At 50.1% G+C, this 14,565-nt stretch overlaps 1 protein-coding gene across 2 annotated transcripts in view; it reads left to right on the top strand.

Annotated features, from left to right (window-relative positions):
• The window catches only part of LOC142564074 (G1/S-specific cyclin-D2-like), a 383,466-nt gene extending 369,563 nt beyond the window's left edge, over positions 1 to 13,903 (top strand). For both annotated transcript variants that reach the window (XM_075674904.1, XM_075674905.1), the window contains one exon: positions 8,787 to 13,903. In XM_075674904.1, coding sequence (XP_075531019.1) covers positions 8,787 to 9,008 — 222 coding nt within the window. In that variant the 3' untranslated portion in view covers positions 9,009 to 13,903. The remainder of the gene's footprint in view (positions 1 to 8,786) is intronic.
• The last annotated feature ends 662 nt before the right edge of the window (positions 13,904 to 14,565 follow it).

Genomic DNA, 14,565 nt, shown 5'->3' on the forward strand with positions numbered 1-14,565 from the left:
GCAAAGACGGCCGCAGAAACCGTGCAATGCGCTATAGCTTCCAGCGGTTTTACGCTGCGGAGGCGTACCGCGACATAGTCGTATACGTCGGCGCCTCGATGCCGCTGTTAGGGAAAGGCGTCGCGCCGACGGCAACTGGACACCGCGACGGAGCGGAGGGCGAGAATGCCCCCTGGCGTAGTTCCCGCCGGCAGTCTTCCTTCGCCGGTGTCTAATAGGACCCAGCGAACCTAAGCGAACCACGGTGTACAAGGCCGTTGGTCGACTACGTGGAAAGGGACTGCAGAGGGCTGGCATGTAGGACGAGGCTTCCACCACTTGTCGGCGGAGTGCTGTATGTACTCGCTGCTCGGGGTTCCGACAGCATTCTAGGCTTTCGGCGCCAATGCTTTCGCTTCAGTTTCGAGAAGGAGGCCGTAGACGAGAAAGAAGAAGCTCGAAGCGCTCTCGTTTTGTTCTTCGAAAAGGAGTGGTTGCCCCCATCTCTCTCTCTCTCTCTCTCTCTCCCGCCCCCGTTTCCGCGCGCATATTTGTCCGTTCCCCGCACAGGCGTACGCTCGGGGACGACCTTTTCGTCCATGTACGGCACATGAGAATTATTGCAGTGCACTGCACAATTCGCTTTCTTGCCTCGTTTGGGCGGATGGATTAGGCCTTGAAATCAGCGTGCAACTTTTCAGCAGCTCACTTAATTCACAGTTCTTGGACCTGCCACGAAAGAGTAACTGAATATGCGGAAGTACGCGGATGCCCATTAAGAAAGGCGACTATTGTTAAGGAAAGTAATGTTACACTAGCTACAAGACACCATTCGACGATTCGTACTTGTAGTCTGCTTTCTCTTTCATATAGGACGCACGCTTCTCGATGGAGAACTCACACCGATCGTCATGCGCTTTCTTGAGAAAAGCAATGAGAAGTCTGTTAAGTTTTCCCGCCACTCTAAATACAGTTCCAGTGTTGGCGCATGGAGCTGAAGGTTGCTGCACCGCTCAACAACGGTGTGGTATAGAAAGCGTCAAGCTTAACACCACGCGTCGGGTGTACATTGCCTTAAGCGCGATGCAAGATTACTGGCTTCGACCGTGCAACCTGGCTTTTATTTCCAGAGGTATTCAACTCTTCCGACCAGTAAGCTAATGACAATGTCTCACTATTCCCTCACCGCTTCACGTTCTCTGCGCCGCCATGTCTCATGAAGGGCTACCGCATCATTTAGAAGGAATTCTGCGCAACTTCCGAAGCAGCATTGGTTTTTCGCCCCGGCGCTTCCTCGAGTCACGCGTCCACTGGAGTCCCGTGACCCCTACCACGTGACACAGTGCGCACGTGACACGAGTCGGCGGCCGGCAGGCCGTTGGCTTTTGTCGCCAGGGTCGCCCTCCACGCGAGCAGGGAGCGGCTTTCTTTTCGTCCGCTTGCCAATGCCAAGGGCACGTCGTCGTCGGCGAGGCCTGCGAGCAACATGTGTGTGTATGTGCGCGAGCGCGCTTGGGGCGGGCTCCGTGGCGCCGCTTAAGCTTTGTGAAACTTTAGAGTGCCTCTAAAAACAGTCACAGTGTTATTCTTTTCGGCATCTGTCCCCCTCCCCCACCTCGATGAGTTTCTTCTCGTAAGGGGGAGGCGTAACCCCGCGTAACGGCTATCTCCTCCTCCCTCGCCCACCGTATAGCCAGCCACTTGCCTGCAGACTAGAGAAGCCCTGTGGGAAAGCTGTACTCATCACGTCGTTGATGGCAATTACTCTGTCAAACGGCAGCCAGCACATCTCGCACCGCCCTCTCGACACTCCTTGCACTACGTTTTTTTCCCTCTTCTCTTCCTTCTCATCTTCTCCCACTCCCCTTTCCATGCCTGGCGAACGGTGTTATTCATTCACCGAGCCTATATACCGACAAGAGGAAGAGCAGCAAGCGCCGCACAGATGACGCGGATAAACACACACAAAATGGCGGTAAGAGCGCGAATCAAACAAAATACTCGCGTTCTCGCTCGACGTCGCAGAAATTAGCATCCCACGCGCATGCGCTGCCAAGCAGCGGCTTCTGTTACCCGCCCTTCTTTCCACTTTAGAGGCCCGTTTTCTTTTTTCCTTTCCAAACAGTGTAATACATGCTAGCGGTGCCAGACGCTCGTAAAACCCGAAACGACGATGCTCAGCTCCTTACTTTATACCAACGTCGAGTCTCCGATGCGGATGTATGTTCTTGGTTCCCCTCTGGGGGCAAGCCAAAATTCTTTCTTCCCTCCCCTATTGCTCCTCTTCCAGCTCAGGCTTACACATTAAACTATTTCTTTTTTTTTTCTTGCTTGTCTCCATCTTTCCTTTTTCTCGCTCTAAGTTTGTCCATATAACCGAGGGGCATCCTCGAATTTCGCCTCCAGGAGCGGTTCGTGTCGTTTATTACTGCCGACCCAAACGGATGTCGCCGAAACCAGCTCCAGCCGCGGCGGATACATTCGCACATCTACTCTAACACGGCACACAATTAAAAAGTGTTTGCAGGGTCGCAGCAATGAAATGCCAAGCAAGTAAGGCAGGCGAAAGAGATACTTCGCTCGAGCAGAAAAGACATTCTGTATACATTCGGGGCCGTATCACGTGTCTCGTATTCCGAGACTTCAATTTTTTTTTTCTAAAGGCTTCCCTCTCTCCGCAACATCCCCGCAGACTCTTTTCAGCGTATTTTTTTCACACCCTCGAAACCCCGTCAGCGCCTGTTAGATTCGTATTCCGGCACCGTTGGGGGATTCCGCAACAGTTCATTTGCCCTGCCCACCAAAGACGCTGTGCGAGTCGCCGAGGGAGGGCATTGACTGGCAAGATGGAGGGCTTATGCGACGTATGAGGTCACCACATAAATAATTTCCACCCGCGCAGCACGCCAGACAGAGATCCTGGAGCGGTCTCCAATTAATTAAAATGCGGTGCGCACTGCTCAACACGCCTGTCTTCGCGCCACGCAGAACGCCGCGCTGCTACTTGCCGCGGCAAACGGTTGCAGCAAACGGTTGGCAGCAGCCCATCGGCCAATGAAAAATGCAGCAGCACTGCTCGTCTCAGTAACTGCAGCATCTGGAAATACGCAGTGCGCTGCCCTGTGAAGCTTCGGCTCGGTTATGTATTCACTGACGCATCTGGACGGTACGGCGGCGCACATGCTCACAGAACTTAGGCTGGCTTGTGCCCTCTGTGGGAGGAGTGTGCTCAAGTCCACAGGCCGATGAAACTGGATAGGTTCTGTGCACACGAGCATATGCATAGATTTCGCATGTCGGGACCGGTGAAGCTTCGGGTTGGCTCGGCGCCTTGCACGGAGGCTGGGCGGCAAAGAAAACATGACCTTGCTTATGGGCAACCGAGACGTTAAAGCAGGAGGCAACGTGATTCTGAAACCGGAAGCCCCATAACCACGAGGTTATCATCGAAAAAAAAAAAATGGAGAGCAATATGATAGCTTGGGCTGACTGCAGTAACTAGACTGGCCAAGCGATGACCGAAGCATCTGGATGGATGCAACGCAAGAACCGGCTGAAGCACAGCTTACTTTTGAGTGAAGGAACTTCCGAGAGCACCAACTTGCTCTTGCATTAGAGGAGCTTTGCGAGTGGTGAAATTATGCTGCGCGTAAAACCGCAGGCGAGCTGATTTACGACTTTCAACTTCAACTTTATTAACGCTTTCACGAAGCGTGAAAGCGTTAATCCACAGCTTGCTTTTGACGGGCCATCCGGACGTCGCGGCCAACAGCGTGGAGTAGAGTTAAGCTTACCGTGCCCAGCAGTAAGACAACAATTGGAAGTAACGAGTCAACATTCGTCATCCGTTCCTCTAGCTCTACCTCTGAAACACCGCCGAAACTTCCCTGTTAAGTTGCTAATAAGCTTGTGTAAACTGCATGGGCGCATGTTAAAGAAAATGTTAAACTTCTAGGTTAAGAGTAAAGTGTTCTTGCTCACGAGTATAACAAACGCCACAAGGGTGACTCGCTCGTTGACTCGGGAACGATGGCGAGTGCAAGCCACCTTAAGTGGTTCGTGCTCGCGGGAGTCACGGCTTCGATTCAACAGCCTGTTGTAAGTTCCGAGTGGCGGTTCGGCTGAGGCCATAGAGTTCAGCAGCATGGGAGGTACCGGAGACGCAGCTCGAAAAACAACAATCACGGCCTCGGAAGACGAAAACAACCCTCACGCCTGGCAACTAAACGGTGGCACGAGAGGTCGATGGAGGCCTGCGCTCTTCGAGACTTTTCGCACGGCCGTTCAAGCAGACTCGCCAGATCAGAAGCCTGCCAAGGTCAAGCGACGAGCCAGTCACGGCGAATCACAAACACAAAAAAACAGAAGTGTAGCGAACGCGTGAATCTTCGCGAATCCCGCCACAAAAGAACGGGTCGGGTCACGCCTTCCAGATTGAGACGGTCGAAAGGGTTCGCGGGTCTGTTGTGCGTGCGTGCCGTGGGTTATTGTAAGAAGGTGCGACCATTGTCGACGTCATGCCATCGCTGTCATAAACTGGCGAATCTCGTCCACTGCCAACACGGCGCAAGGGAGGCCGCCTTCGGAAACACAATTACGGCACGAATGGTCAGTCCGAAAGGACTGAGCTTTCAGCCGTTCTCTTTTGAATGGACCCAAGATGGAAAGCAATAAAAAAAAATGAAAAAGACGGCGCTATTGCTTCAACGCCGTCGTCCTCCTTCGAACGCGCCGGGCATTCAAGAAGCGCTCGGCTGATTGACCTTATCAGAGTGCGAGCGGCGGCGAAAGCAAAAGGAACTCCGTGAACCGGCCACGCACCCCGCTTTGCTCGACCGTCCGTTCGACCTGTCCATAAATAATAATCGTAAAAAGGTCGCCCTCCCCTTGACCGAAGGAGGCGAACCGACACACGAGTCAGCGCGCCACCACACTTGCCGTCGTCTCCTCCACATTCCCGCTCAGCCAACACCCCCCTCCCTCCCACCACCACTACCACCATGCACACCGCCTCGCTTCACTACGTGGCACAGCGGCATTCCGTTTCGGCCCATTCTCCGGGAGCAAACACGAGCCTCATTCCCACGCTCTTCAACGGAGCGAGCGAGGAGCCGAAGTCTCTTCTCGGGACGGCCGAGGATAAGAAGACTTAGGTGCACTGGCTGCGGAGGTGAAGAGAAAGAGAGGAGAGCACAGAGGAGAGGTTCGTCGTCGCCCGTTGCTGTGGCAGCGCGGCATCCACTTTCGCGGGCTACGGGCGCCATCTAGAGGGAGCGCCGGTCGCTACGTCAGCCCTCAAAACACGAGCCGCCGCCGTCAGCCAGAACCCGAATCACCGAACACCGTCGCCCTCCGAAACCGTGATCGCGCGCTAGACGCAGAACAAAACGAAGACAACAACAGCAGAATGGGACACCCCGCGTCGAACCCAACGAGACCTCCGACAGCAGACCCCCACGGAAAATGCCCGCGAAGAAGACGAAAAAGAAACGGGGTTGGGGGGGGGGGGGAGGGCGGGACAGAACGAGCTTTGAAAAAAGCGGCTCACAAGGCGCGACAGGCTTCGGCCACTGTGGCGGCAGCCGCGGCGTGCCGGTAATCAAGTGTAGTGGTACTTTCGCTCTTCAGCGGAGGGGAAGGAGGCCGCGGCCCTTGTATTCTTCGGCAACCAACCCTGCAGCCCCCCCCCCTCTTTTATTTCTTTCATTTGTTTATTTTTTTTCTGCGCCACCGATGCTTCTTTCGGCACCACGTACGCCGACGCCGCCTGGAATGTGCCCGAGCTGGTGGTTGTGGTGGTAGGTGGAAGGGAGAGGGGTGCCACGAACGTTCCCTTCAAAACACCCTCCCGTGCAGAGGCCGGCTCGCCTGCTAAGCCTTCTTGGACGCCGCAGTTCCGAACACTTCTCCCCTGCTTGTCATGCGCTTCTTTCGCCTTGCCGCCGCTGAGCGCTTAGCTAAGCGGGCGGGCGACAGCAGAGGGCGGCGTATGAATGGCCGGGGCCTGCAGGTCTCGTTTTCGCTGCCCGCCGGCTTCACCCTCCCCCTTCCACGGTGGCTGAATTCGCGGAAGAAGTCGGCGGGACGGTTCCTTTCCAAAGCGCCTTGCTACCCACCAAAACCTCTCTCCCCCTCCCCCTTCCTCGCGTACCTTCTTCCAAAGGAGCTTGAAATCTACAGAAAATACTGGCCCTCTTGGAATGAGGTGAAGGGGTGGCCTAGCATCGCCCAGAGGGTGGGAAGGAGTGTCCGCCGTTTAACCAGCCACCGAGCGCAGCCAATCAGGGGCAGTTTTTCATTTCGCTCCCCCTCCGCCCCCTCTTCCTACCCCTTTGCCTTCTTTCGGTTTGCTGCGACCTTCCACGCACATTTTCAACGTCGTGCTCCCCAGCCGTGCCATGTCCATTCCATTTTTTTGGTTGTGTGCTTTCCTCGTGGTCCAGCGCACACGCGCTGTATCAAGAATGATGTAAAGAAGATAAAAGAGAGAGACAGATCGCCGCCGGCCAAAAAAGAAAAGACATAAAAAAACGATAAAAGAAACGTGCGTGAGCCCGCACATGCTCCGAGAACGGGTGTAGGTCAGGCGCATGTAAGTTTTGTTGCCAGGCCAGCCGTGTTCTCTGCTGATGCTCGCTGTCGAGAGCGGAGAAGTGGAGACAAGGAGTGACCTTGTCGCCCGTGGCGCAACAGGTGATTGCCGTTCGCCGCGCGTCGTTGGGTGTTCGCGGCGCTTTAAAGGCCCGATACGCCGTTCGGCGACTTCACTTGTGCGCGATTCCGGTGTCAGTGGTATACAGCCAGGAACCGGAGAATGTGCCGCAAGATATCCACCTGAACAGCACTGGCCAATCATAGGACAGTATGAGAACAGAATGTCCGTAAATTAGATGCCTCTTGAACAGAATGTCATAAAATTAGGTGATTATCACCTCTCAAAACGTCGAATCGTAAGACGTGCTTACATAACACCATTAAGCTGCTACAAATTATCGATTGACTGGAGCACGACTGAGAAGCAGGCATATAAATGCTGATACATTGAATCTCAATGCTGCTCACTTTCACGCTGCGGCAGCTTTGTGGACATCACAGGCGTACAAGGTGCGGGTTAAATTTGTGGCAGGCATTCGACGTTGCGACAGATATGAGGGAACGCTGAAGCCTCCCTTTGTAGCCGTTTTATTGGCATCCAATTCTTTAGGAAATCTTGAGGCCATGGTGGCGCCACATCCGCGCGTAGGCGACGTCATCCACCATGCAGCGCTGGGGCCGAAAGTACCGCACGGTGGTCAGCGATGCCGAAGGGTGCAGCACTGAAGCTTACCCTTCACGAGGGGACATGCGCGGTCTCGAAGATTGTTTGCGCGTCTCGAGATAAGATCGGGGATCTTAAATTCTCGCAACAGGAAGCTCGTGCTGCCACAGCTTCGGGCATCTTCCCAGCTTGAAACGCTGACTGGTGAACCACGGGGAATCATCGGTGGCATCTCTTCTTCCACTCTCGATAACCATGCTGAGTTATGGGTTGTTTAAAGCGGAAACAAGGGCGGAAGGACGCCCGAAAGGAGGGGGGGGGGAGGGTAGGCGACGGCCCAAGCGATGCGGAGCTCCCCGTTTGAAGATATATGGTCTCTGCGGCGGGTGGCAGTCGCGCATCCCCTGTGGTCTGCTCCCGCTGATGGTCGATATACGTTGCTCCGGTGGAATTCCTCGCTTCTCGACTTCTCTAGCTGCTTAGTTCGCCGATGTCTGTTGTGCTCCCCACCCCTCCTCCTTTCCGACGACAGCCTTGCAGGCCCACAGTCCCCTACACAAACCAGTGCTCTTGATCAAGTGACAAAGACACACAAGTCACCACGCTAGTTCGTTCTTCCGCCTTAACTATAGGCTCGGTGGCCGGTCTCAGCGCGCTGACAAGGTTCTTCCAAAGTTTCCCACATGGCCAGGCGCACTCCGGAAGTGTCTGCGATGTAGGCTCGGTGAACCTCTCCCTGAAACACATATCGTGCCGCTCTCGCGTCACCGTTCATCCGCCAACTATATTATTCGAGCCATGGTTCTCAGGAGGTTCCACACATAGGGAGGAGGGGGGGGGGGGCTCGAACATTTCCAACGCACGCGGTGTCCTCATAATGAATATCAGGCACAGGTTGATATACATTCTACTAGCCGAGCATAACAAATAAGGCCTGTAAGAACTGTGCAACGCTTATCGAGGACAAGAGCAGGTGTTGCCTAGAGCATCGCAAGGCCTGTCGACCTTGCCGATCTTCCATGTAAGATCTTGCAGCAAGTTTCTTCACTGTGTGGAACAGTAACGGAGGTTCGAGCACAGCTACGCTAGCATTATGACGTTCGATTGGCTCATGTCTCCCACTAATTTGAAATGCTCTTTCGCGTGGGTTTTCGTTCTTGTTCGTGACGATCACAGTGACACTCGTAAAGCGGTCTCAAATTCCTAGTATTGCGAAAATAAAAAGTGAGCAATGAGCCTCAGGTATATTCCTACGAGTGGCGTGAAGGGTTAATTGTTCACCTATACTCTTCAATCCTGTCTTTTTCCTTCCTTTCCACTACTGAAAAATACCTGTGGTTCACTTGTGTTCCGAACCGTGAGTGAAGCTGAAGCGCTCTCACTCTGCTGCTTAGCGTCAAATTTGCTTGAAACGCTTGTCGGCCAGTGAAGTATAGAAGGTGAACATCTCCGGATGTTATGTTGAGTGATAAACATGAATAATCAAGCCCGACACACGAACTCAATGCCTAAGTTGCCTTCTTTTTTCTTTCTCTTTCGTGCTTCGCAGGACTGCCTACAAGACTGCCAGCAGAGGATCGAGAAGACGCTGGTCAGGAACTACCCCGAACTCACCAAGAGCCTTGCTGCCACGCTCAACGGGACGACCCCAACCCCGTCGCCGGCATCGACACCGTCGGGGGACTACGCAGTTAAAGTGAGCGCCGAGACGGTCACCCTCGAGTCTGAAACCCCCGAGACGCCTACAGACGTCCAGGATGTTCTATTTTGAGCTGCGGCCTCCATGCTTAGGCACTGCCGGACTACCTTAGGAAAAAAAAAAGAGGAAAAAAAAGAAGAAAAGAAACACTGGCCACTGTGCTTCAATTGCTCGTGGTCCACAAGCCCTGCGAAGTGGTGCCTCCCACTTCAAGTTGGCACCCTTCCTACGTCCCCCCTTCCCCAAACCCTACAACAGCTGCAAGAAAATGCAACAGAACTCGTCTGAGGAGGGACTCCGGTGTTCACTGAGTACCCATCCCTTTAGCAAATGCAATGGAACATTTGAACACTCTTGTGCGTATGTGTGCATGTGTGCGTGTGCGGCCGCAGTGTTTTTTGAGACTTTCGGTGCACTCGATTTAGTCCTTTCTTTATTATTTTTTGTTCGTTGCTTCACTGCTGCCACCTGCCTGCCGAGAACGGAAGCAGAAGAAACGCCCCAGCCAACGGGAAGAAAGCCTGTGAAAACTTGTCGACCTGACCTCAGCACCTTTGCTACTCTCCAAAGGGTTTTTTCTCTTTTTTTTGCTTGTGAAAGATACTGAAAGAACTGAAAGGCTGACGCAAACGCTCGCTGAAAACCGAAGAAGTGAACTGGTGTTCTATAAGCTTTCTTTCCTTGTCTTCTCTTAGCCGTTGAGCGTTGGTCAAAGATGGTCACTACGTACTCGTCTAAGCCTTTCTGTTTTTAAAACTCTTTTGCCGTGGCCATAAGTGGAAAGAAAAGAGAGAGAAGGTGATGATGTGCGACTGCCAATAGTGTGCCTTATGCAAAATGTGCGTCTCGGAAATAATAGAACGCAGAGATGTGAAGACGCCTAGTCAACGATGGACGTGACTTTTTTTTTATGTTGTGTTTCAGCTTAGTCTGTTTGGCATTGTATCAGTGTGTGTAAATGAAACGATGAAGACGACGGCTAGAAAATGAAAGCAATGGTGCTGTACAAGACATCACTCTCTACTTTGAGTGGTGCAAAATGTTTTTTGCGATTGTCTGCTTGTATGGTGTGTGTTTGAACATGGCAAGAAAGGAAAGAAAAAATGCAATAGCTAGAAGTGGCGCTGGAAGGTTTTGTAGGAAGCACTGAAGAAATAGTCGATCAGTGTAATGTCATATTGCAGAAAGTCGGCAAAGCCACTTCTTGGCAAACTTTCTGACAGTCTTCTCACCCAGGTTTTTGCCCTTGATCCGAACTTTAGACGAATGTTTTGATTGTAGGAATGAAAATAGAAGCCGCGTAACTTAATTTTGAGAGCCAGATTGTTGGAGGAATTCAGTAGTGATGTTGCGTATTTTTCCGCGTGCCTGCTGTGTGTGAAAGTTAGCGTGTGGTAAAAAAAAACAACTCAGGAAAGGCAGGCAGTAGTTTTCGAGGATTAAGTGGGTATTATTATATTATAGCAATAATTATTTTTATTGTCTTTTGTTGTTCTATCAAGTCCTCTATAACGTTGCACGAAGAGCACCAGGGCATTTTTTGAGGGTGTGTGACTTGTGTTTTTTGCGCCTTCTTTTTTATGTACATACATAATATCTATCTATACAAGTCCCTTGACGAGACAGGCGGCACGGCATGTGCTAGTTTTTGAGTGTCATCTTATCCCTCTTTTTTTTTTGCCGCCAGCTCCTCTTCAATCCATGGTTACTTGGAAACCAGAGGGCATGGCCGTTGTCACATGGGGTGACCACTGCGTTAGTGACTTAATACCTCCATTGTCAATGTCAGCTTTAGGCTTTTTTTCTTGCGCGGCTAGCAATTCGTAATGCGGATTGGCTTGTGGGCGGTCTACGCGTCACGAGACGACACCGTTTAGGCGCTTATATCACTCATTTTTCACTTTCAGTTGGTCCGGGAGTCGGTGACAAAACACTCAAAAAAAGGGAACCGTGTGGTTCGTTGTATAGAGGCTTCGCGGAAATGACATCTCGTGCCATTGATGCTAGAGTAAGCTATATCCGCGATGACAGTGCCCTCACGAAGCAAACCCATTTATTAGCGACGACGCAGTCTTGTTTTTCGTTGCTCGCGTCAGGATTCACTCCCACGTTACGACGCGGTGGGCTCACAGACTCGACGCGACTCTCCCGCAACCCCGACGTGTGTCAGCGGGCGAATTCTTTTCTCCGCGTCGAGTCAGAAGCGGTTTTATCGCGACTTCGATAAGCCATCTATAGCGGCGACGCTTCGTCAGAGCAGTGTTTACAAACGAATAATTGACGTATTTCCCAATTAGAAAGTGGCAACTTTCACTGGCACCGACAGTGCCGTTCGCGGAAGTGCTTTTATAACAACGTTCCTACAAACGCAACACTAAACGCCCTCCCGTGGAAACGACGCGTACTAAAGCGCTCCGACAAGTGCTTGACAAGTGCCATTCGAGTTTTCCTTATTCTCCGTCGAAACGAAAGAAAGCTCTTGACTGGAGCAGCTTCTGCGCTAAGCATGTTGTAGTCATCCAGCAATACCTCAGAGCCTCGTAATTTATAGCTGTTAACGTGCGTGACTTTTTTTAGCTGAGATGCTCCAGTTGATGACTCAAAAAAAAAAAAGAAGGATCTCGACGCGACTGTCGCTCCGCGATGCCAGATCTAAAAGAAAATCCCATCCTGCAGCTTCTCGTCAAAGAACTGATGCCAGTCACACGCCTCAAGCATGGTGCAGGGATTGATAGGAAAAAAAAAAATTGAAAATTGATGTCGCCGTCTCACGCTTTATTATTTTTTTATTATTATTTTGTACCCCGCGTGCGCTGTCTTCCGCCAAAATATGCTGGTCATATGTTGTACACTTGAACGTTTCTGCCTCGTCGAACAGCCAGTCCTACGTCCTCGCAGCTTCGTTTGTTCTCGTTTGTTCGATTTGTTCGACACCCGTCCTACGTCCGTCTTTTTTTTTTCTTCCTCGTCACAGCGTTTAGTACGCGCATATAAATATTATATATATTTTATATATACATATAAATAATATTAGGTACCCCGCCGGCATTTAAGTACATTTCTAAATGTTTTTTTTTCTTATTTTCTTCTGCGTCCCAGTTCTGTGTTAGCTGACCTGTCCGCCGCGACGACCTGCTTTTTTCTCTCGCTAAGACAGAGTCCATTGGAAAGCGCAAGGAACCGTCAGCTGCAGATGAAGAAAAAAATTGTGATCTTTACAGACCCAATTTTTTTCGCGAGTACGTATGTTTTTATACGAACTGTAGAAAAAAAAACCTATTTATTGAAAGCGTGGCCGAGATCTTCGACCGTGGCCTTGCCCTTCCGTTTTGATATTCTCAAGCATTTCCTTGGCCGCTGCCCACAGCACCCCTTTATTGTATTTTTTTTTCATTTCTCCTCAGACTTTCAGCCTCAGAGAAATGACAAGTGAGCCGATAGGCCCTCCAAGCTACTGATACCTCCCGAGATATGTACTAGGGTTATTTTCTTCCTTTAGGACAGCTTTTCGGTTGTACAAATTAAGTAACGCCACAGCGAAAAACACGAACTGAAACAACAATCGCCTCAGGTACAAGAATAAAAGAGTATTTTGACTTCCGATTTCGTGTTCCGGGCCGAGCCGAGCCAAGCGCGAACGGATGCAGCTTAATGCGTCCTCGTCTTTATGAAGGAGATGTGCGGCAAATTTTGCTTGAAAAAGCTGTACTTTGTAGCGCGCACTAGGGGTCTGCGAATAGAAAATTGTTTCAGTTGAATTAGAGCCTTTCGGATCCAAATATTCGAAAAATTCGGGCTGCTAATTTCGCATCAAACGCAGAAAATTTTGTCACTTAAAGATATTGACGAAGAAAATTCGAAAAAAGAATGTCATCACCAATTATATCTCTATTTATTCAATGTCCGCAATAGGTCTGTGAAAACAGCACCTCGTAAATGAGCAGATATAAAAGGTTGCAGTACTTCCTCGATACCACATACACGCATGCCCTTCCCTACGACATACCGGCTCATATTCAGCCGTAACCGAATATTCCGAGAAAGTGAAATGTGAAATCCTGAGTATTGGATTTGCGCTTGAATTTAGAATATTCGCGCACCCCTAGGACGTAGATATGTATGGGCATTTTTCGCTCAGCCAGAAATTTCCGCTCTCGTTTTCTTCTAACCGAGCACGAATTGCGAACACGGTATTTAGAATAGAACACCATTTTGTACAATGCATTTTCTATACACAAAGAATCTGAATAGAGATTTGCGACGATACAGATATTCAGTATTTCACACTACACCGGTCTTTTTATTCGTGTGGAAGTCACGTGACCATCCATCTGGAGACAGTTTATGATGCAGAATCATATTGCTAGTTTGAATCGCGGCCATATTTCTTCCCCAGTGTTTGTCAATTTGTCATGGTTGTAAGACAGTGTGCTTGAATACCCTTCAGTAGGAAATCCATCACTCTGTTCATTATTTTTCTCTAATTATCATAACGTTGCTTGTGGCGGACTTTCCGCAAATATGCAGCTTTTTGAAAGAAGAACGTTATCGGAGAGGCTGCCGAACCAGAACAGATCAGCGATCACTACGATACGCAATGTTCTTTTTGTTACCCTCCATTCGCAATCATTGCGATAAAGAAGGGCCGTATTCCAGCACACTTGCTCTATTCCGAAAGTGAATAGCAATATAAAAGAAAATGCTAGGATGAAAAAAAAACGAAAAAAAAAGATTTTGTCTGACTGTGTTTCATGTAACCGATCTGGTACAGTGCTCTCTTTGTTTACAAAAAGTGCCTGAAATGTGTACGCACTGTTCCTGTTGCGTCACCTGTGGAATGAAAAAAAGAGAAAAAAAAACAAAAAAAGCTACGCATGACGACTCGCACGTCTCCATTTGTAAATATGATTTGATCGTGAACAGTGATGTTTTTGTTGTCCCCGCAATAAATGAAAACGACAAATGTTCTCCTTGCGTCCGAGCCTTTCCTGCCGGTGTGCTCTTCTGATTTGGCATCACTGGTGCATTTTGCCATCGAAACACATATGAAAAAGGTACAACTGATGACAGTGGGGCAGAGATCTCAAGCTGACATGAACAAACTGCACCGCTGTCTTCACAAATGCACTGTTAATTTCGCAGCAAAGCGCCTGGCCGCGACCGATCACGTGTCGCCTTATTGCCATTTCAAAAACACAAGACAAAATTTCTGACTTTCACAAAACCAACTATGCCAACAACTGCCCCTAAAGACAGGGACATCTGCTGTGTGCACTGAGGTGCTATGTAATCCTGCTGAGTGCTTGCCGGTTCTCTTCAAGGGAAACTGCAATAATACAACTGGTGAAGGACAGAAGAAGCAAACGTGGAGAACAGGACAAGCGCTGATTGCCTACTCTGGAAAAAGAGTACTAGGTCTAACTTGTCGGTGCCTTAATAATTGAGCATGTCGGCAAAGCAGTAACGTGTAGATTGTGAACGGCACCAATTTTGGAGACAGTGCGCTGCCCATTGCAAAAACTGCTCTTACACTCGCAAGTTCAAACAAAAAATTTTAATGAATGGTAAAAGGAAAACTGAAAGGAACGTCGCAGAATCGTTCTATCTAAGAAAAAACTGGCAATAAATG

The sequence above is a fragment of the Dermacentor variabilis genome, chromosome 11 (genome assembly GCF_050947875.1).
Source record: "Dermacentor variabilis isolate Ectoservices chromosome 11, ASM5094787v1, whole genome shotgun sequence".
NCBI classification, from domain to species: domain Eukaryota; kingdom Metazoa; phylum Arthropoda; class Arachnida; order Ixodida; family Ixodidae; genus Dermacentor; species Dermacentor variabilis.